Source organism: Myxocyprinus asiaticus, chromosome 36 (assembly GCF_019703515.2).
Source record: "Myxocyprinus asiaticus isolate MX2 ecotype Aquarium Trade chromosome 36, UBuf_Myxa_2, whole genome shotgun sequence".
NCBI lineage: Eukaryota > Metazoa > Chordata > Actinopteri > Cypriniformes > Catostomidae > Myxocyprinus > Myxocyprinus asiaticus.
The window spans coordinates 36,475,528-36,497,388 of record NC_059379.1 but is presented as its reverse complement, the minus strand read 5'-3'; the positions used below and the strand labels follow the sequence as shown (position 1 = coordinate 36,497,388).

Here is a 21,861-nt window from a genome sequence, read left to right as displayed (position 1 = left end):
TCTGATGTCTGCTTTGCTATTGCCAAATCGAGAGCATGCAAACATCAGAGGGTTGCTGTGGACATGTTGCAATCTTCTTTGTATGCTGTGTGCAAATAAAGAGACCGGTAGAAACTGATGAGATTAAGAAAAATGCAAGATATTATTCTGTTTGCCCTCAAAGACTGTGAGCATGTAGTTGCTCAATATACACTCACCAGCCACTTTATTAGGTACACCGGTACATCTACTTATTAATGCAATTATCTCATCATGTGGCAGTAGTGTAATGCATAAAATCATGCAGGTGTGGGTCAGGAGCTTCAGTTAATGTTCACATCAACCATCAGAATGGGGAAAAAAATGTGATCCCAGTGATTTAGGCATGATTGCTGATGCCAGACGGGCTGGTTTGAGTATTTCTGTAACTGCTGATCTCCTGGGATTTTCACACGCAACAGTCTCTAGAGTGTAAAGAGAATGGTGCGAAAAAAAACAAAAAAAACAACTAATGAGCGGCGGTTCTGTGAACGAAAACGCCTTGTTGATGAGAGAGGTCAACGGAGAAGACCAGACTGGTTCGAGCTGACAGAAAGGCTACAACTGTAGTGAGCAGCATCTCAGAATGCACAACATGTTGAACCTTGAGGCAGATGGGCTACAACAGCAGAAGACCATGTTGGGTTCCATTTCTGTCAGCCAAGAACAGAAAACTGAGGCTGCAGTGGGCCTACCATATGTGCACCTCAGCAGAAATCCAGATTTGTCAGACCAGGCGATGTTTTCCAATCATCTATGTCCAGTTTTGGTGAGCCTGTGCCCACTGGAGCCTGAGTTTCCTGTTCTTAGCTGACAGTAATGGTACCCAGAGTAGTCTTCTGCTGCTGTAGCCCATCTGCCTCAATGTTCGGCATGTTGTACTTTCAGAAATGCTTTTCTGCATAGAACTGTTGTAACGTGTGGTTATTTGGGTTACTGTCACCTTCCCGTCAGCTTGGACCAATCTGGCCATTCTCTGTTGACCTCTCTCATCAACAAGCCATTTTCACCCACAGAACTGCCACTCACTGGATGTTTTTGGCACCATACTCTTTACACTCTAGAGACTGTTGTGCATGAAAATCCCAGGAGATCAGCAGTTACAGAAATACTCAAACCAGCCCGTCTGGAACCAACAATCATGCCACGGTTGAAATCACTGAGATCTCATTTTTTCCCCATTCTGATGGTTGATGTGAACATTAACTGAAGCTCCTGACCCGCATCTGTTTATTTTATGCACTGCACTGCTGCCACATGATTGGCAGATTAGATAATCACATGAATAACTAGATGTACAGGTGTACCTAATAAAGTGGCTGGTGAGTGTATAAACATATATTTATGACATGGTATAAAAATTGTAGCATTAGAAGTAGTAAATTGTAGTAGTTAATAATTTAATTTGAGTTATTACATTTTTTAGTTCACTAGCACCAGTGCTTACGCATAAAAAAAATATGTGTACAGCTTTGCAATAGGCACAGACCATCAGTCTGTTGTGAGCTGTGTTGCTATATCTTTTTTAACTGATCAGACTTATGGATTTTCAGACAATTAAACATCTATTGGTCATTCTGTCTGTCTAGGTCCTAGGTTTGTCTCTATCTGTCCTAACCCTAACCCTAACCCTTAATGCTATATAGAAGTTAAAGTATTCAAGGTCCATATACAAGACCTATCCAACCTTCAAAATGTATAAACTTTTTTAAACTTTCCGAACATCAAAGCTTGTCTTGACAAATGTTCCTTTTCTCCTCATATGTAGATGAGTCATGCTTAAAACACCTTAAGTTTCTACAAACTGACAAAAACTGTGAATTATAGCAGGTTGTTGAAAAATACCCAAGTTGCCATCTCCAAAATCGGTGCCCTTCTCAGTATGGATCTGAGGGTCTGTGTAGAGGTCACCAACACCCTGAATGTCCACCACGATCAGCTGGTGTCCAGAGCGCTCAAATGTGAAATGACTGAATGCCTAAACACACAAAAAGGAGAAGGAACCAGGTAGAACTTAAGAATTACCCAACAAACAATCTTTGGCTAGGAAATGGTTCCCAATAAATAACTAAGTGGAAACCATACACTAACATTAGTTGGATGTTCTATGTTTGCTGGGTACACATCATTTCAATGGGACATAACACCTAATGTACCTGGGGTGTAAGGCGTATGTTATCATCCCTCACAAAGCCAGAGTTGGAGTTGTATTTTGTGTACTTCCCCTCAATGTAGTGTTCAAGGTGAAACAAAGGGTTTCCAGGACGACCAGTCATTTCCACAACACACATCTGCATGATATCAACCTAAAAATGATGGGATACTTTTAAGAATTTCATAATACATAGCTGATGCGATTGATCAAACCAATTTGCAAAACCAACTTCATAATATTTCATAAAACCTAGTGAAGAAGCACCTGCTTAGGAGGCCTGTGGCGATTGAATTCTTCACCCCATAATTTGGCCTCCATCTGTAACCTGACATCCTCAAAGTAAACCTCTCTGTCCACAGTCTCCATGTAGCTCTTAGCCACATAGTTTGAGGCTGATTTCCATTTGCTGCTGTGAGAGAAGTTTGACAACTTCTTCCTGTGAATGAAATGGCAAAGAAAGCAGGTTTAACCCCCCACACACACATTTACAAACAAAACAGATGAGAAGAGTAAATGTTTATTTGAGAAATCAAATGGAAAGTTTTGCACTGATTCATTTTGAACTGGTTAAGGAAAATTAAACAACAGCTTGTTGCGTCACATCAAATAAAATAAAAAATAGATCCAATTATAATCAACGAAGCTGTCTACACTGAAAGCGCTCATTGGGGCATGTTGCGTCACATAGTGCCAACACTGGGATGCCCCGTTTTATTGCTGACGTGTCGCAGAGCTACTCAAGCCAATTTATTAGCACGTCTTAAATTAAATTATTTTGCTTCCCAAATATGATTTATTTTTGCCATGAATTTTATTTGTAACAGTTTTTAATAATTATTGACTGTAACAATAGAGCTAGCCTGTGATGTTTCTGGTCTCTGGTCTACAGATTTAAATAATCCACATTCAAGGTGGATAATGGCGGCGCCCTAGTCACGCTGAAAAATAAGGTGGACATACATTAAGATTCACTTGACTTACGCTCTGTAGCATTCCCTCATGGCTCCTTTTCCAAATGGCTGTAAAATATATCATCCAATTAAATTAAGAACATTAAAGGGAGAATATATTAATTTGCAGTATCATCTAGTACCATCTTTAAGTTGGTATGGCTAACACACATGCAGTAAATGCAAATCTCCACTTTGGTAGTTCATACAGAATGCAAGTGTATGATGCTGTACAAATACCTGAGAGGAAATCTTGATAAATATGTCATCCTTTACCCATTCACCAGTAACAGCATTGTATCTAAAGAGTAAGAACATATTTTACAACCACAAATCAGTTTAAATTCATTTCTTCAAGTATTGTTTATCTAATTTTTAAGACATGATTTTCAGTCACATTATTTATTTACACAGCACAGTGAGGAATTGTATAATAGAGTTTGTACAAAGACATTGGAGACATTACAGCATCACTTTTTGCAAAAGCATAATTTTCTGTAAAGCTGTTTTGAAACAATGTGTGTAAAAGTGCTTTACAAATAAAAATGACTTGATCTACGAACATAATAGTGTTAAAATGCACGAAAGTGATCTATCTCCTTAGATTAACCCCTGGATGGACTCACGGGTCAGTTTGACCTGTTTAAACTTTTAACACTGATTTACATCAACTTAACTAAGTTTTCGGCCTGAAACTTCAATAAAAAAAATAAAAAATAAAAATCACAAAAGTCTCATGTCTGCTCCATTAACTGTTTCTGCAAGCCCCAAACAGCCACAAACTCTATATCAGCTCTTACCTTAGGTTGTTTTCTACAAAATGAGTCTATTTTTACTTGTCTCTCAGCTTGATTGGATAAATAAACCACTATGTCTCAAATATCCAGGAAAAAATGCAGTTCAGCAAAAAAAAGTATTATAAACAGATCATCATGTTGCTGACTATTGATGATGAAACGTTATACATCATTGCAAAACTGAGGTTCTTGGCTTTCAAATGACACCAAAATCAAGTTTGTAGTCCGTTCAGAGACCGAGATATTCCAAGTAGGCATAGCTGCAGGCCGGAGATCTCCTAATGGGGGCAGAATCACTAAAAGAGGGTGGGGTTACTCCAAAAGGGGAGTAACTCCAAAAGGCGGCAACACCTCCTTACACGGTTAGGGTTAGGAACAGTTTAGGTTAGGGGCTCTCTATACTTTTGCTGGCAGTTTGGAGCTTTTTGGAGCTCTGCCTGCAACTATATCCTTCGCATATATTCCACAAAAAAATGGGGGAAGGGTGGGGCTTCCCAAAAAAGACTCAAGCTGATGCCCCAGAGCAGGCCACAGGCCTGGGAGTCGATTTGGTCGGGGAGGTGCGGGAAATGTGGTGGGATATGCAGAACATCTCGGCAATGCTGACGAAGGTCGTTGCTGACTTGGAGGAACATGCTGCGATACATCGATCGATCACTGCCATGGAGGCGAAGTTTACTGATGTGGTTACAAGAGTGGGGGATGTTGAGAAACGGATTGATTATCTGGAGTCATTGGAGAGGGAATTATCTGCTAATCTGCTAGTGACCAAGGTGGATTTGGAGCGTGTCTTTGTATTGAGCCAAAAGATTAGGGTGTATCATGTATCGATCTTCTATTGGTTACAAGTCTTCTCGTCATCTGTGTGGCAGCGGGGGCGTGGTATGGGCGCTTGCACCTGAGCTAGATTATGTGTAACACCTGTCTCTAATTCCAGTGAGCATGGGGAGAGCGGCATATAAGCAGCCACACCACCAGCAGAGAGTGAGAGAGTCTGGCACAAGGAAGGCCACGGTGCTCCTGAGGCTGCTACGTTTAATCTGTTATGTTTGTGAAGCTGATGTGTTTAAGTTACTAGTGCCTGTGAAGCTAATGAGTTTAAGTTTACGTGCCTGTGAAGCTGACGAGTTTGTGAAGTTGTAAAGCATTGAAGTGGCCGATTAAAAGTCCTAAGTTGAGCCTGGAAAAACCTGCTTCCCTGTGTTCTCCTTCCCTTCTGTTTGTGAGCTGTTACAATCTGAATTTGCCGGTGAGAGTTCACCAAACTTAAACTATGGTATGCAGCAAAATGCAAAATTTCTTCTCTCTAGTTTGCTTTTCCAATCTCCTGCGTTCGGATGCATTTGGGTTGAGGTAAATGGAGTGCAAAGTGTAGTGTGACCGCGTCGCAATAGGCACAATGTAATCAATGTACTATCGGTACCTTTGGATCTTACAGTACAATTATTAATTACTGTATTCTAAACCAGTGGTTTTTAAACTTCTTAGTACCAAAGACCACAAAATATGATGATTCCCTTGTGAGGCAGCTATACATTTTCATTTATAAAGACCCATTTATACTGTGTGGTAGAAATAGTAAGTGTGATACAATAAAGATAACATCTTGTTTCCAAAACTGAATACTTTGCTTTTATTTGCCATTGTACTAAATAAAACAAATTATAAAGATCATGTAGAAAATTCTTCTACATTCTACACAGACAACAACAGCTGTGACTGGTCTGCTTTGTAACCAGAGACCCTTTCCCAGGATGACAGAAAAGATATCTGAAGTAGCTTTGCATTATCTCCAAGATTATTAAAAAATGTTTGTCTATACATCATAACATGTTGTATTTAAGCTCGTTTTAATCAGAAGCATTTCTTGCAAAGTCATTGGAGTGAGTAAGTCATTTGCTTGCACTCATGTTGCAGCAAAGTGGACCAGCTCGCTGAACATTCGCTTGACTATTGGCTGGAGTTTCATAAATTATCTTTTGCTGTGTAATTATATCTCACAAAATTTGTATAGAAACATCAGACTTGAGCAATCCGATGGCAAGGTTGTCACGGGGGCTCTCATAGGTGTGCATGGACTGTTTGAGTTTGGAGGGATGGACACCAGTTGGTGCTGTCGTGCACGGGGTTATTGTACACGTTTTTCTTTTTTCTGTTTGTTTTGTCTGGGGGATGTTCGGAGTTTGATGGTTGCACCAATGTTGGAATGTGGTCTTTATAATCTTGACACACAATCTATTTTTTCTTATATTTCAAAATGTCAAATGTTAATATGAGTGTACTATCTCTCTCCACATAGAATGTGAATGGGTTGGGGCACCCCATAAAAAGAAGGAAGGTTATTTCTCTTCTTTAGTGTAAGAAATATGATATAGTGTTTCTTCAAGAAATGCACTTTTCTCTGCAGGAAGCTGAAAATTTTTGAAAGGTATGGGGTGGGCATATTATTTATAGTGCTGGCTTGAGTAAGAGCAGGGGAGTCATTACTTTGATAAGTAAACATCTACAATTCAAATGTCTCAACCAGAGTAAAGATAAATTAGGAAGAGTCATTATTGTTTTAGCTGAAATACAGGGACAAAGTCTTATTTTGGCTAATATTTATGCACCTAACGTTGATGATCAGGGATTTTTTATAGATCTTGATGGGATGTTGCAAGCCGCTGGCGCCCCTCATGATATAATACTGGGAGGAGACTTTAATTTTTGATGGACTCAGTCCTTGATCATAGTGAAGCAAAAGTGTGCAAGCCCCCTAGAGCAACACTGACACTTCACAGAATGTGTACAAATTTTGGTCTTACAGATATTTGGAAACTTCTGAACCCATCTGGAAGGGACTATACATTTTTTTCATCAGTCCATAAGATTTACTCTAGAATATACACTACCAGTCAAAAGTTTTGAAACACTTGACTAGAATGTTTCTCATGATCTTAAAAATCTTTTGATCTGAAGGTGTATGCTTAAATGTTTGAAATTAGGTTTGTAGACAAAAATATAATTGTGCCACCATATTAATTTATTTCATTATAAAACTAAAATGTAATTAAAAATAAAATGTTTTTTGAAATTGATGACTTGGACCAAATAAAAAAGAAAAGCAGCCAATAAGTGACCAACATAGATGGGAACTCCTTCAATACTGTTTAAAAAGCATCCCAGGGTGATACCTCAAGAAGTTGGTTGAGAAAATGTCAAGAGTACATTTCTGCAAATTCTAGGCAAGTGTGGCCACTTTGAAGATGCTAAAATATAACAGTTTGGATTTTGTTTAGTCACAACATAATTCCCATAGTTCCATTTATGTTATTCCATAGTTTTGATGACTTCACTATTCTTTTAAAATGTGAAGAAAAACAATTATAATAAATAATGAGTAAGTGTTTCAAAACATTTGACCGGTAATGTATATATTTTTTTATACCTAAGTCCCTCATTTCATCTGTTGCTGACTGCTCAATTGGAAATATTTTAGTCTCAGATCACGCCCTGGTGTGTTTAGAAGTGTTGCCACATACGTGCTATGCAGACCAACCATTACACACTGTAGATTAATACACAGTTATTGGCTGGAAGTCAAGTGACATTTCAGAGGTGTGAATTTACAGCTGTTTAAAATTAGATTCTTAACATGTGAGTGGATCCTCAGTGTCTGTCTATCTGATATCATACAGTCTCTCTTATTTAACAGAGAAACACATCCAGTAACAACTATTTTAAATCTGAGATTTAAACTAGAGTCTATGGTGTAAAGGCCGCAGTCACACTCTGAACATACAAAATTACTTCGGACAACACAACACACAGGATATGATGTCACGCTTGAGGGCTTCTGGTTTTAATTCATTATAATTCAATAATACAATAGTATTGTATTTAAATTGTTAAAATATACTGTCTACTTACTTTCCTGCAAAAACAAAAACATGCAACTTCGAAATATGTATACTTTGTATTGAGCCAAAAGATCAGGTTGTATCACATATCGATCTTCTACTGGTCACATGTATTCTCGTCATCTGAATTCGCAGGTGAGAGTTCACCAAACTTAAACTATGGTATGCAGCAGAATGCAAAATTTCTTCTCTCTAGTTTGCTTTTCCAGTCTCCTGCATTCGGATGCATTTGGATTGAGGTAAATGGAGTGCAAAGTGTAGTGTGACCGTGACGCAAGGGGCACTGTTGTAATCAATGTACTATCGGTATCTTTGGATCTTACAGTACAATCATTAATTAATGTATTCTAAATCAGTGGTTTTTAAACTTCTTAGTACCAAAGACCACAAAATATGATGATCCCCTTGTGAGGCAGCTATACATTTTCATTTATAAAGACCCATTTATACTGTGTGGTAGAAATAGTAAGTGTGATACAATAAAGATAACATCTTGTTTCCAAAATTAAATACCTCGCTTTTATTTGCCATTGTACTAAATAAAATAAAAATTATATAGATCATGTAGAAAATTCTTCTGCATTCTACACAGACAACAACAGCTGTGACTGGTCTGCTTTGTAACCAGAGACCCTTTCCCAGGATGATAGAAAAGATATCTGATATTATCTCCAAGATAATATAATTTTTCTGTCTATACATCATATCATGTTGCATTTGAGCTCGTTTTAATCAGGAGCATCTGCTTTTTTTGTATTCTGTTTATTTTGTTTGTTTCTTTGTAAGTTTTCCAAGAAAAATGCGACAAAAGCCACATCTGTTTACAAATTAAAAACTCGATACTTGTTTAGTGAGTGAAGCAATATTCTTGTATTATATTTGAGACCTTTCCGAGCTGTAATATGTTTTAACCATATCTTTGACAGTATGGCATGGTTAGAAATTTAGGAATGCTTGGGACAAAAGTGCCAACAAAAATTCGAAATGGGTATTTATTTTATTTTTTACATCTGATATACACTGGCGGCCAAAAGTTTGGAATAATGTACAGATTTTGTTGTTTCGGTAGGAAATTGGTGCTTTAATTCACCAAAGTGGCATTCAACTGATCGCAAAGTATAGTCAGGACATTATTGATGTAAAAAAACAGCACCATGTAATTTTTCTCCCCAATTTGGCATGCCCAATTCCCAATGTGCTCTAAGTCCTTGTGGTGGCGTAGTGATTCGCCTCAATCCGGGTGGCGGAGGACAAATCTCAGTTGACTCTGTGCATCTTATCACGTGGCTTGTTGCATGCGTTACCGCAGAGACCTAGCGCGTGTGGAGGCTCATGCTATTCTCAGTGGCATCCATGCACAATTTACCACGTGCCCCACCGAAAGCGAGAACCACATTATAGCGACCATGATGTGGTTAACCCAATGTGACTCTACCCACCCTAGCAACCGGGTCAACTGGTTGCTTAGGAAGCCTGACTGGAGTCACTCAGCACGCCCTGGATTCGAACTTGTGACTCCAGGTGTGGTAGTCAGAGTCTTTACTTGCTGAGCTACCCAGGCCCCCCGAAAAAAAATTAAAAAATCATTTTTGATCAAATCTAATCAGGCCCCATTTCTAGCAGCCATCACTCCAACACCTTATGCTAAATTGCTAATTTGGTACTAGAAAATCACTTTCCATTATATCAAAAACAGGTGAAAGCTATTTTGTTCGTTAAATGAAGCTTAACACTGTCTTTGTGTTTGTTTTTGAGTTGCCACAGTATGCAATAGACTGGCATGTCTTAAGGTCAATATTAGGTCAACAATGGCAAAAAAGAAACAGCTTTCTCTAGAAACTCATCAGTCAATCATTGTTTTGAGGAATGAAGGCTATACAATGCTTGAAATTGCCAAAAAACTAAAGATATCATAAAAAGGTGTACACTACAGTCTTCAAAGACAAAGGACAACTGGCTCTAACAAGAACAGAAAGAGATGTGGAAGGCCAGATGTACAACTAAACAAGAGGATAAGTACATCAGAGTCTCTAGTTTGAGAAACAGACACCTCACATGTCCTTAGCTGACAGCTTCATTGAATTCTACCCGCTCAACACCAGTTTCACGTACAACAGTAAAGAGAAGACTCAGGGGTGCAGGCCTTATGGGAAGAATTGCAAAGAAAAAGCCACTTTTGAAACAGAAAAACAAAAAGAAAATGTTAGAGTGAGCAAAGAAACAGAAACATTGGACAACAGATAATTGGAAAAGAGTGTTATGGATCTTAACCCCATTGAGCTTTTGTGGGATGAGCTAGACTGTAAGTTGTGTGAGAAGTGCCCGACAAGACAGTCACATCTATGGCAAGTTCTACAGGAAGTGTGGGGTGAAATGTCACCTGAGTATCTGGACAAACTGACAGCTAGAATGCCAAGGATCTGCAAAGCTGTCATTGCTGCACATGGAGGATTTTTTGATGAGAACTCTTTGAAGTAGTTTAAGAAGTTCTGAAATTTTTTTTTTCAAATTGTAATAGTAATTTTTCACATTATTAATGTCCAGACTATACTTTGTGATCAGCTGAATGCTACTTTGGTGAATAAAAGTACCAATTTCTTTCCATAAGATCACAATATTTACATTATTCCAAACTTTTGGCCACCAGTGTAGTTCCTAATATTCTATTATAGTACTAGTTATAAGTATAATGACATAAAATATGAACTGGTGTTGATTTAATTCAAAGAGTATGAGTTAATAAATTCTCAATTTGTATTAATCATTTGTATAATTTGTACTAATGAATAATGAATATAATGAATCAGTTAAACTGAAGTATCTGACATAAATGAATGAAATAGGTTGAACAAATATGGCCCCATAAAGGTTAAAAATGCCCCTGAAAATCAATCCAGTTGGGGCAAATATTAGAGGTAGGCTGATATATCGATTTTACTGATTAATCGGTGCCAATAGTTGCTTTTTGGAATTATCGTTATCTGCAAAAATCTATGGCGATTGTTGCCGATAGTTTTTTTTTTCTTCATAATTATGTCATTTCAAATTAATAGTCCTCGGTCTGTATTCCCACGTTATGCACCAAATATAAATTTTTTCAGGTTGTTTTGGGGTTTTTGGTTGAACAATAAACTGCATCTGGGATTTTTATACATTTAGGACTCTTTGTCTGTGCCCGTCTTAGCAAAACTATCGGCTGATTAATCGGTTTTCGGCTTTTCCCACCACCTTAGTTACCGGTATTGGCAAATCCACTATCGATCGACCCCTAGCAAATATAGCCCCTTAATATAAAAGTTAATTTCTGACACTGGCACTGTACAGTAAATAATCATATTTTATATGTTAGGAAAACAGAACACTCCTAATTTGTTAGCAAATTAAAAAGCACTTTTTAAGAGTTGGTCACAATTGCCTGTACAGTATATGCATTGTACAATCCTGCTTCCACGCTTTCAAAATGACACACGTTTTGATGACTTTTTGTTTTTTTGTCATATGCCAAAATATTTTACTAATAATTAAGCGACTCAAGAGCAAACATGCTCAAGCAGCTTTCAATTTCTTCCCTGTGAAGATACATTTAGTCAAACCTACTTAAATGAACTGAAAATCACGCACCTGTATCGAGTGCACTGTTCGGTCTCCATTTCTTCCAGATGGAACTCAGCCCAGGGATCCGGCATGGCTTTGGCTTTCTCAATAGCATGTTTCCAAGCCTCCTATGCAAGAAAGGAAAACTTCCATAACTTTCCCACTTCCCAAGACAAACTCTCACCTCCAAAACTTTAAGTCTGTGATCCACTGCATGTATTATGACTGTGCGTAAAATGCATGCACAAAACAATGATTGGGAGAAAGAAGTGAGGTACAAGCACAGGTGGAAAAGAGGTAAGCTACAATAAAGGTCAAGCAGAGCTTAAAGTTGAGAGAAAGGTTTTAATCAATGCTGAAACTGTTCAGTGGACCAAAATTACAGGTAACATGGCAATGTGTTCTTCAGTAAATGTTTTATAATGTCTTTTATTTGAATCATACCAATCAATTGCATCAGCAGGGGTGGCTTGGCTACATCATCACATCACAACTTCACTACACTGTAAATTCTGAATAACAACTGAACTATTTGGAAAATGCCTTGCAGTGGAATTGTGAGAACTAGTCTACACTGCTGTAGTGGTCTCATCAAGTATGGATGCAAGTATCATTAGTAATGTATACTTGCCCCGTGGCTTAATAGACATGATACAACATCCCAAAATATCCAGTACACCTAGATTTATAGTGAAGTATATTTAACTGATTATCTCCTTTAGAAAGGTCACAGTGAGACAGTGTGTGCATATATCAGCTACAAGTATGGAAGTATGGCAACATGAGACATTGAGTAGCCATAGAAATCTCTTGATACTTCTTGAAACATACTGTGAACAAATCCATGACTTACTGTACAGTATATTAATTATAATAACATTGTTAAACTGTTAGGTAATCAAAAAATAAAATGTAAACACATATAAAGAAATTTAAGGATGCATGATATATTGGTGACCACATGAGTATCTGCCAATATTTGCATTTTTAAGATGATCAGCACCTGCCTGATTAGGCTGATTTAAAGCAGATAATTTCAGGGATTATTTTTCCTATTTAAATAGGAAATGTTTTTCTATGGCAGGTTTCATGAATACTAAAAAGTAGTGACAGACCGATTTATTGTGTGTAAATTATAAAATTTACTGACAGATTTGTCAACTTTTTTAAAAGTTTGTTTAAATTTTTTTTAGTGATTTTTGTAAAATACCATAGTAAACATGAAGTAAAACAATGTTCAGCAATTTAATATTTTAATTAATAATTAATTACAGCAATTTTGTGTATATCTCTGCTGTCATTAAATTGTATTTTGATATACTGTATCTGCCTTTGGCCACCCTGCCACATCATTCCAGATCAGCACTTTAGGGGAAACACAGTTTAAAAAAATGAAAACTGAAAAACCGTACAGATTTATGGTAACACTTTGCAATAAGGTTGTATTACAACCCTAATTCCAAAAAGGTAGGGACAGGAAGAAAATTACTACAAAAAAAAAGAAAAAAAAAAGAGTGATTTATAATTTCTATTCACCACGCTATATTGAAAGCACTACAGTAACACATCATTTGATGTTTTACCTTGTGATTTTAATTGTTAATCTGGAAATACACACTCATTTCAAATCACATGATTGCAAGGTTAGGATTGCAGTAAGCTGTTAACATTTTAACACTGGTTAACTTCATAAGTTAAAATTAGTTATACGTACTTGTAGAGCATTAATACAATTTGGTTAATGTTAATTTCAACATGCACGTTTTTAAAATGAAATGTTGTACCTAAGTTAATGAATTAGGCACTAATACAAATTAACAATTAACAATTGCATTCTCAATTGTTATTTAACCCCAAACAAGATGAATAAATACCGGTACTTTAAAAAAATATTGTTAATTGTTAGTTCATGACACCTTATGCATAATCAGACCTCTACATTGGGAGTATATCACTCGCATATGCAACCAAATATTTTGGCTATGTGACTAAAATTTGTCTATTACTCGCCACTGGCTAGTAAATGTCCCGATTTCACTCGCCAGTGTGTAGTGGTATAGTGGTGAACAACTTAAGCACTGCGATTCTTTTACTGAATAAGAAGCTGGCGATTATGAAGCTTTCAGCCTCATCTTTTACAGCGTGTTGTGTCGTGTGAGCACGCACTCTGAAGAAAATTGACCTTATTTAGCTGCAGTGGGTCCTGAGGTGTTGTGGTCATGGTGTCACCATTCCTTTAGTTGAGCCATGATATGCCATAATTCCATTTACATTTCATTTAACAACATCAACTCTGATTTTGCTTAAACTTTTCCAAGGACCGTTTTCACAACATTCTCCATTTTACAGCATGGCTACAGTCAGACCAGTGTAACGCGCCTGTTGCACTGTTGCATCTGTTAGAAGGTAAAAGTGTTGCAAAACTGGAGAGCTTGTAAATTTGAATTTGGGAACTTTTACAATAAATATTTGTACACGTAAGTCAAAACACATTATGCAAGTAAACATTTCCTTTTGGCTCATTCCGTGTATATGTTGTCCAAAGACGAGATCCACGCACTCATGAATTTTAATTCTCTTTTAAAATCCTTTCTCTTATTTACAGTCAGTGATCAAAAAGTAAAAAATAAACATGAATGCTAATCATACATTGCACGGATGAAGGAAAAACCACAGTGCAACTTCTCTCTTGTTAATGTACTCTGCGCTCATTCAACTGTAAACATTTGCTCGCGGAGTTGCCGGTTCCCTTAAAGAGATATAGCGCTTGTTATACAAAGGCTTTCAATGTAAACTCAATGTAAACCATACAAGTGCATATAAACAAACATGTGACAAAATATAAATATTTAAAGGGACAATCATACATTACAAAAAATTTTAACTTCAACAAATGTTGTATAGAATCTGACAAATAGGCTCAATAGCAATTAAGTTATTATTTGAATAATACAATTATAAAAGATATTGTTATATGTGGAATTCTATTCTCATTATTAGCTTCCAGCCTTATGAATTTCAGTTGCATTATGCTTAAATGTCGTCAAATGTCTGGTGAATAAAAACACAAATTCACCAGCCAATGGTGATTCTTTCTCCAACTTACCCATTGATAATGCTAAAAAACAGAATCTTATTGTAAAGTGTTACCAGATTTTTAATATTGGGCATCATATTGGTTATTGCTGCATCATCCCTGCTCTATTCTCTTTTTTTCCATCTCTTTCTCTCTTAAGCAAAGTGAAAGGAAAAGAAGATGATAGGAGAAATTTGGGAAGAACATGCATTTCAGACTAGAAGCAATATGGTAAGATGGTTTACTGAAAATTGGGAAAGAAATTATAAATGTGAGGGCTTGAAATTGAAACTTAAATTGAACATACCCGACCTCTCTCAGTTAAAGAGCCGAACCTGTAAGAGTGTACGTCCTGCTCGGTTTCATTTTTGTTCTACATTGAAGGAATAGACAAAACCACTTTTAAAATACAAAATTACCAGAGTAAATGCAACCAGACTTATGCAAAGTAACTTTAACAATACATAAGCTTAAAGGAACATTCTGGGTTCAATACAAGTTAAACTCATTCGATAGCATTTGTGGCATACTACTGATTACCACAAAAATGTATTTGAGGTTACAGTGAGGCACTTACAATGGAAGTGAATGGGGCCAATTTTTGGAGGGTTTAAAAGCAGAAATGTGAAACTTATAATTTTATAAAAGCACTTACATTAATTCTTCTGTTAATACTCATGTATTATTTGAGCTGTGAAGTTGTTTTAATCATAATTTTTACAGTCATTTTAGGGTTTTAGGGTTTGTTGACATTACGTCATGGCAACGAAGTTGTAAAACTGGATAAACATTAACACAGAAAAGGTTAGTAAGTGATTTTATCACACTAAAATCATGTTAACATGCGTAATGTTTATGTCTTGTGGCTAAACTTTTGAAAAAGGTTCAAAAATTGGCCCCATTCACTTCTATTGTAAGTGCCTCACTGTCACCTTGATTTTTACTTTTTTAAAGAAAAGGAGGGACATGTCAAAATTAATTTTTGTTATTATCAATATTATGCCACAAATGCTGTCGATTGAGCTTAACTTGTATTGAACCCAGAATATTCATTAAGAAAATGCGACATCACTTCCTATTAGCCAAAATATATTTAGTACCAAACACAGCTGCTGCCCAGACACTCCTTATAAGGAAGTGAGTGTGTGTCACAGAGATGGAGTTTTTGCATACTGCACATTTGTTTACTGCTACTTCTGGATGCTGTAACAAAACTAAATACCGTAGTTTTGTTATTGTGGTTATGAAAAAGCTGTTTGTGGTTTATTTTACAAATGAATTATTATTATTAATTATTTAAGTAGACACAAACAACATAGGGACCTTCTTGGATTATTTATAAAGTACCATCATAAAATGGACAGTTGCACTCCTGGATGCTGATTGGTCAGTAAGCGTTGTGCTAAAATACAGAATATAGTTATAGATTTGAGGTGATACACCTGTTCGACTCGCTGTGCAACACCCACAGAGGTCAAACTCATTCTATGTTTGGAATGGAGTGCTAGGGTTAGGCTTACTATTTTAAATCAGTATGTGTAGCAGTCTGCAATATGCAACAATAAACATTTAAAACAGTAGTACACTTCATTGTTGTAACCGGACCTCACTATGTTGTGGCTTTCGTCAGTGTGCCATTCAGTCATGATTTTGACAATACATTTTAATCTAATATTGTGTAAAAATGCATTAACATTAGGCCGTCCGATTAAATTATGAGTTAAGAAAAACATTAGATATATTGTGGATGGATGATATTATTACAGGTGTATTCAACCCCTTTTAAAAATGGAAGGTCAAGTTGAGGGCTCTCTGTTGCACTCTGCACATTTTGGCAAATGTAGAAGGACGTCTGTGTATTCCATTCACAAAATTCACATACTGAGCTCAATAAACATATTGAGTACTACAGAAATAGTATTTGTAAGAGTAGTATGGTAGTTTGCTATTCTAAACAAAGCTTTTGTTGTCACGTGAGGGATTATGTCTTCAAGCAGAAGAATTGAACTTATTGAGTTTTCTTGCTAAAAAAAATTATAAGGAAAATTAGGCCAGGAACATATTTTACGCAAGTATGTGTATGTAAATGCAAGTGCTTGGGCAGTGCGCGGTTAGTCTGAACATGCTTAACATGCACTAGAGGTCCTCTCAGGTCCTAAGATCTGTACCCGACCTAAATCAACCCAAATCACTTCTTACCCCAATCCGACATGCATAAATTAATTTTTTAAAAAGAAAACTCCGACCCGAGACAGACCCGATAAAATTAGATCCGAGTCCGACCCGACGGCAATTTTTTTCAAACCCGACTGGACCCGAATGTAAAAGGCAGCCATGTCTGCACAGCCTGCACGCGATAGTATCCAGTAGGGTTTGGTCATTTACACAAAGAAGCGCGGATTGACAGAGAACAGAGAAAAGGTGAGATAATAACGTTGTCATAGAATTATTTAATATGCATTTGTTTTAAATAATAAAAAAATTGTTAAACTCCCAGAACAAATAATGGAAAGTTGGCATATTTTAAAAGAATTCGGGTCTTCTCGGGTCCATTCGGTAAAAGCACATTTATTTTAAATTACCAAAGCTACTAATATCACTCCTGATCCGTGTCCGAGGCACTCCTCAAAGTTTGAACCTGAACCGACGTGGATCTCAGGTCAGACCTTGGGTTTTCAGATCCGAGTGGACCTGTAAAGACCTCTAACTTGCACTCGTGTGCACACCTTAATATTTCAATGCTGTAGTAACAAACAACAAAGTTTTATTATAGCAATAGACCTTATTCAGAGTTGTCTAGTTACATTTTTGGGAAAGATTTTTTTTTTCATGTGCAGTCTGATGAATGATCAACAGCAATTTAAACAACAGCAGAAACCATTTAAGAGACAGGGGCTCTATTTTAAGAGTGCCAGCGCTAAATGCAGCGCTTTGCCATAAGGCATAAGCTCAAAGTCAGTGCAAGCATGTGCTAAGTCTAGGCGCAAATGGGTTTGGTGAAATCGTGCACGCAACAGGCTAATAGGCTGGGTCAAGTGCAATTTTATTCTGAGGTTCTTCTCCGGTTATTGCCGTGTCTGCTATTATATAGTCCATTCCCTCAAGCACCAGCGATATAAACAAGACAGCACATTCATCAAAAATTGGTAGTGTAAATAGGCTGTTTACAATTAATTAAAAGAATATAAATTTATGTTCTTTTGTGCATTGTCCTTGATAAATATCATATTTCTATGACAGTGACACGCTCCTTTTATATGTATGGAAAATGTGATTATCATTAGAATTTGGATGTATGCTCCATTAAATTATAGAGAATGTAAGTATTAGGGAGGCAACGATACATGTATCCGCGCCGAACTGAACGGATTCAGGGCCTTCAGTACGGTATTTAATAAGACATAGCGCATGGTCGTTGCATGTAGAAAATAGAGTCCTGTTTGTCTATATCTCACAGCCTCGTTTTAATCCCCATCAATAGTTAAATATGGCGCTACTCTGAATAAGGCATGCAGTATTGTTAACATTAGTCACTTTACTGTGAATTTTATTCACCCTTTAGTCAAGAAGACTATCCCTGCTTAATAATAACTATCTTAAACTAGCCTAAGGTGATTTGCTCGTCTTAGCAGGCCACCGGTTTCCACTGGTCAGGCCAAGTATGTATAACTATATAGTAACTATAGTATAGATCTCCAAATGGGGGCGCAATCCTCAAAAGAGGGCAGGGTAACTCCACAAGGGGCGGAGTAACTCCAGAAGGGGGTTGGGCCAACTCTAAAAGATCAGGACACAGTTAGGGAAAGGGTTAGGTTAATAGGTGCTCTGTATATCTTTGCTGGTGGTTTGGAGGGATTTTCATTATTTAGCTCAGCCACTCGTCCATTATTGTCTAAGTACTGAGTAACAACTGCAAAATAACTGGGCAAATGCTCACCTTGTAAGTGAAGGAGTTTTTTGGCAATGAATTGGAAAGCTGCTTGTTGTGAGTAAGATTCCTTAGGTTGTCAAAGCTGCCTTTAGTTGGGCTTATGGGGTAGTCGGTGATGGGACAAATGAAGAAATCATCTTCCTCATTATCACTTGCATTGACATCTTCAAAGGACACTCTGCTGTGCCCACATCCGTTCCTTGGGCCATCCTTCAAACTGCCCACCTCCTCCATACTGAACATGAGCTCTTCCTCAGCCATAATGTCCAACTGTGTTGTGCACAAAACCTACACACAAGCACTGGCACATTAAGTCTAGCGTAAGAGTCAAAAAATCCTACTACATGCATTATAATGTGCATCGTAAGAAAACGTGGAAAACGAACGATCAGTGTGAACGGTATTCACTAAATCGGTTTCACTATTTGAGAGAAACCGATTTATGATCATGCGGTTAATCGCGATTATTTAGAACTAGTCATAATGTCAAATGTATACGAGGAATTTGTCTTGGTGACAGAAGCTTCCAGTGCACAAACAATACAAAAAGAAGACAGAGATGATATAATAATAATAAATAATAAACAAATAAACAAATAGAATACAAATAAAAAGTGAATAGAAAATATAAGTATATACAGAAATACATAATAAGACAATATATGTATACGTATGTACAATATACAAATCTGTTATATACAGATGCAAGGGAATGTATGGCAGAAGAGGTAGGATATGTTGGATGAATATAAATAGTGCAATCGAAGCTTATAAAAACCTCAACTAGAACATAGCAGGTAAAGGAAAGCAAAGTGCATGCCACATACCTTACGTTAGAATGAATAAAGCTGATATGTCGAAGGCATACCGCAAACAGGATACAGATATTCTCACTTATCTCGAATCATCGGTCTTCACACCCCTTCTTAAAAGGAAATAAACACTGAATTGTGCATTTAAGCGGAAGTTTCAGCTGCGGTTGTTTTTCAACTCCTAGACAGTGACAGGTTTACAGTGCCTCTACAGAAGTATGCACTACGTGTCAACTGTCCAGCAGTGCGAGCAGAAAATGTTCCCTCGTGTTGTTGTTAGCACAAACCTCGCATAGCACAAAACTTGAGTGTACACAACGACAAATCCGTACATTTTGCCCTCTAGTGGGCTTTCCAAAAAAGCATTAATGTTGCCATAGGTTTATTTCATCAGAGAGTATTTACTTTCATTCAGCGAAATATTTCCGGATACGATCTCAAGATCTAAACAATATTTATTTAACCTACTAATATATCTGCTTAAAGGAAAATACCATTAAATTATGATTCAAAGAGAGCCATGTGCCGTAGGCCATCACAGCCATTTATGGGTCTCTCATGTTGTTAATCGACCACTGAGGGCATTTAACGGATTCTACTATGGCAAAAGCACAGTTCATGAATATTCATTAGCTCGTACTGCGCCTTCAGGCACGTAATTTTATTTATATTCATGAGCCAAGCCTAAGACCGTCTTTCAGCCAATAAAGTATGCATACTGGACGAACGGCAAGTTACGTAATTAATATTAATAAGCAGTGCCTTCAAGTACACACAAAGAGTCTGCCTTTCAGCCAATCAAATTGCCATACTTGTTGAACGTGTCATTACTTAATTAATATTCATAAGCATGCCCTTCGCCATAGTAGGATCGTAAATTCTTGACAGTAGTACAGCTCGCCACACTGGTGAGGACTAGCTGCACGTAGCTAATGTCGAAGAGAACAGATTTGCCCTTCCCACTCATGTGACATTCGAACCAAAGAGGATCATTTTGTATTTTTGGTTTTGAGATATTGCCACTGTCAGCATCATCTATTAAGACACTCCGCGGTGTTTCACGCTCAAATTTCATGTATTTGTTTGTATGAAATTGCATCTTAAAGGGTAAATAATCGTCAGTTACTTACGTTTTTCAAGCAAGCCAATCCTATTCATAACCCACAATTTTCCTTCTTCAATCAATGTATTAAAACATGGCGAGTAAGATTTTTGAAAGCTGGTTAGACCTTCATTAACATATAGTATTTGTCAACAAAATAACGTTTTTTTATTAAAGTTATAAAATTGTACAGTAATATATTTGATACTTTACTTATACTTACGGGTAGCGTGGCCGAGTGGTCTAAGGCGCTGGATTTAGGCTCCAGTCATTTCGATGGCGTGGGTTCGAATCCCACCGCTGCCAAATACATATTTTTTCATATTACCGTCAAGGTTCACTTGTTTATTAAAGGAAATTTACATATAACCCACTGGAAAACCATAGCTATTAGAAAATAAGAGGTGAATACTATTGGTGTTGAATGACATGCATGGAAAACAGTGCAATTCATGGGCACTTTAGCACCTTACAATTTGTCATTTAATATTAAACATGTTACTTTTCTTAAGGATAAATCTCCTCTGTTCACTTGAACCTAATTATTCCTAACCTTCTTAAATTTGAAGACTGCCACCATTTAGCCTATTCTGAACGTCTGACGCTGTGTCAATAATTTGCTTAGGCTTTGGGTCCGTGACGGATTACAATTTTTAAAGGGTTATTTTAAAACATAAATGTATTTAATATTTTTTTAAATAGTTCAAACATTTGAACAATTTTGTACTGAACAATGTTAATTAAAACTTGACATTACATTAGTTTCATCTGTTTGTACTGTTAATCGGTTCTTGCCCTTAAAAATATCATGCAATGATGAAAATTAAGTCATGTGTTGCGACCATAATATTTATTTTAAATAACATGTTACCTTAATATACAGAATATTTTAACAAGTTATTAGCAGTACAGCGGTGTTTTGAAAATGAGTTTGCACTTTGTTTATGTTTTTAATCTGTAAGTAATATTTTCAAATGGATCTTTTAAGAGCAGTATCTCAGGTGTTTGATCAATTTTTTGTTAAAACCCATAAAATGTATGAGGACTAGTATAACAAAATGATCCACTTTAGCATATTGTAGGCTATCAGTAATTAATATTTCAGAAAGAGAAATTAAATATCTAATTTTAAGTGTAATATTTTTACATTTAAGTTTATATTCAATGTCATAATTCTTGTTAAACAATAAATGATAAAAATTATTAAATAAAGTCTAACAATTGTCTGACAATCTATTCAGATGCATTGTGTCACTAGGGAGGCCCACTGTCTTTGACTTTGAAAACCCCTTGTTTAGAGTAATGTCAAATGTCAAATGCATGTGTCCACCTTGCATTGTTTTCCGAAAGCCACTGGGTGAAAATGGACCAGTAGTGCTTGGGCCCGTCATCGCTGCTTGCAGCTATATTTAAAATAACTATTGTACCTCTTCCAGTTTTACTACTGGAGTGATTAACAGGGCATCATATGTGCATGAAAATTAGAACAATATTAATATAGCAAGCCCAAGCCTTAAAATTAATAAG

General features: G+C 36.7%; 1 protein-coding gene and 1 non-coding gene across 9 annotated transcripts in view; one reads left to right on the top strand and one right to left on the bottom strand.

The window, feature by feature from the left end:
* eef2k (eukaryotic elongation factor 2 kinase) overlaps positions 1-19,739 on the bottom strand; it is a 38,116-nt gene extending 18,377 nt beyond the window's left edge. For 2 of the 8 annotated variants that reach the window (XM_051674188.1, XM_051674189.1), the window contains exons 1-8: positions 19,248-19,735; positions 18,427-18,708; positions 11,441-11,541; positions 3,364-3,424; positions 3,155-3,192; positions 2,438-2,609; positions 2,175-2,324; positions 1,864-1,996 (exon numbers count right to left, since the gene is read on the bottom strand). In XM_051674188.1, the coding sequence (XP_051530148.1) occupies positions 1,864-1,996; positions 2,175-2,324; positions 2,438-2,609; positions 3,155-3,192; positions 3,364-3,424; positions 11,441-11,541; positions 18,427-18,681 (910 nt within the window). In that variant the 5' untranslated portion in view covers positions 18,682-18,708; positions 19,248-19,735. Of the gene's footprint in view, positions 1-1,863; positions 1,997-2,174; positions 2,325-2,437; positions 2,610-3,154; positions 3,193-3,363; positions 3,425-11,440; positions 11,542-14,796; positions 14,863-18,426; positions 18,722-19,247 lie in introns of those variants that run through there. The other 6 variants (XM_051674182.1, XM_051674181.1, XM_051674186.1 and 3 more) reach the window with 6 other exon arrangements.
* Positions 19,740-20,558: 819 nt separating this feature from the next.
* trnal-uag (transfer RNA leucine (anticodon UAG)) lies at positions 20,559-20,640 on the top strand. The gene has a single exon. It is a non-coding gene; the product is annotated as a tRNA-Leu (tRNA).
* The last annotated feature ends 1,221 nt before the right edge of the window (positions 20,641-21,861 follow it).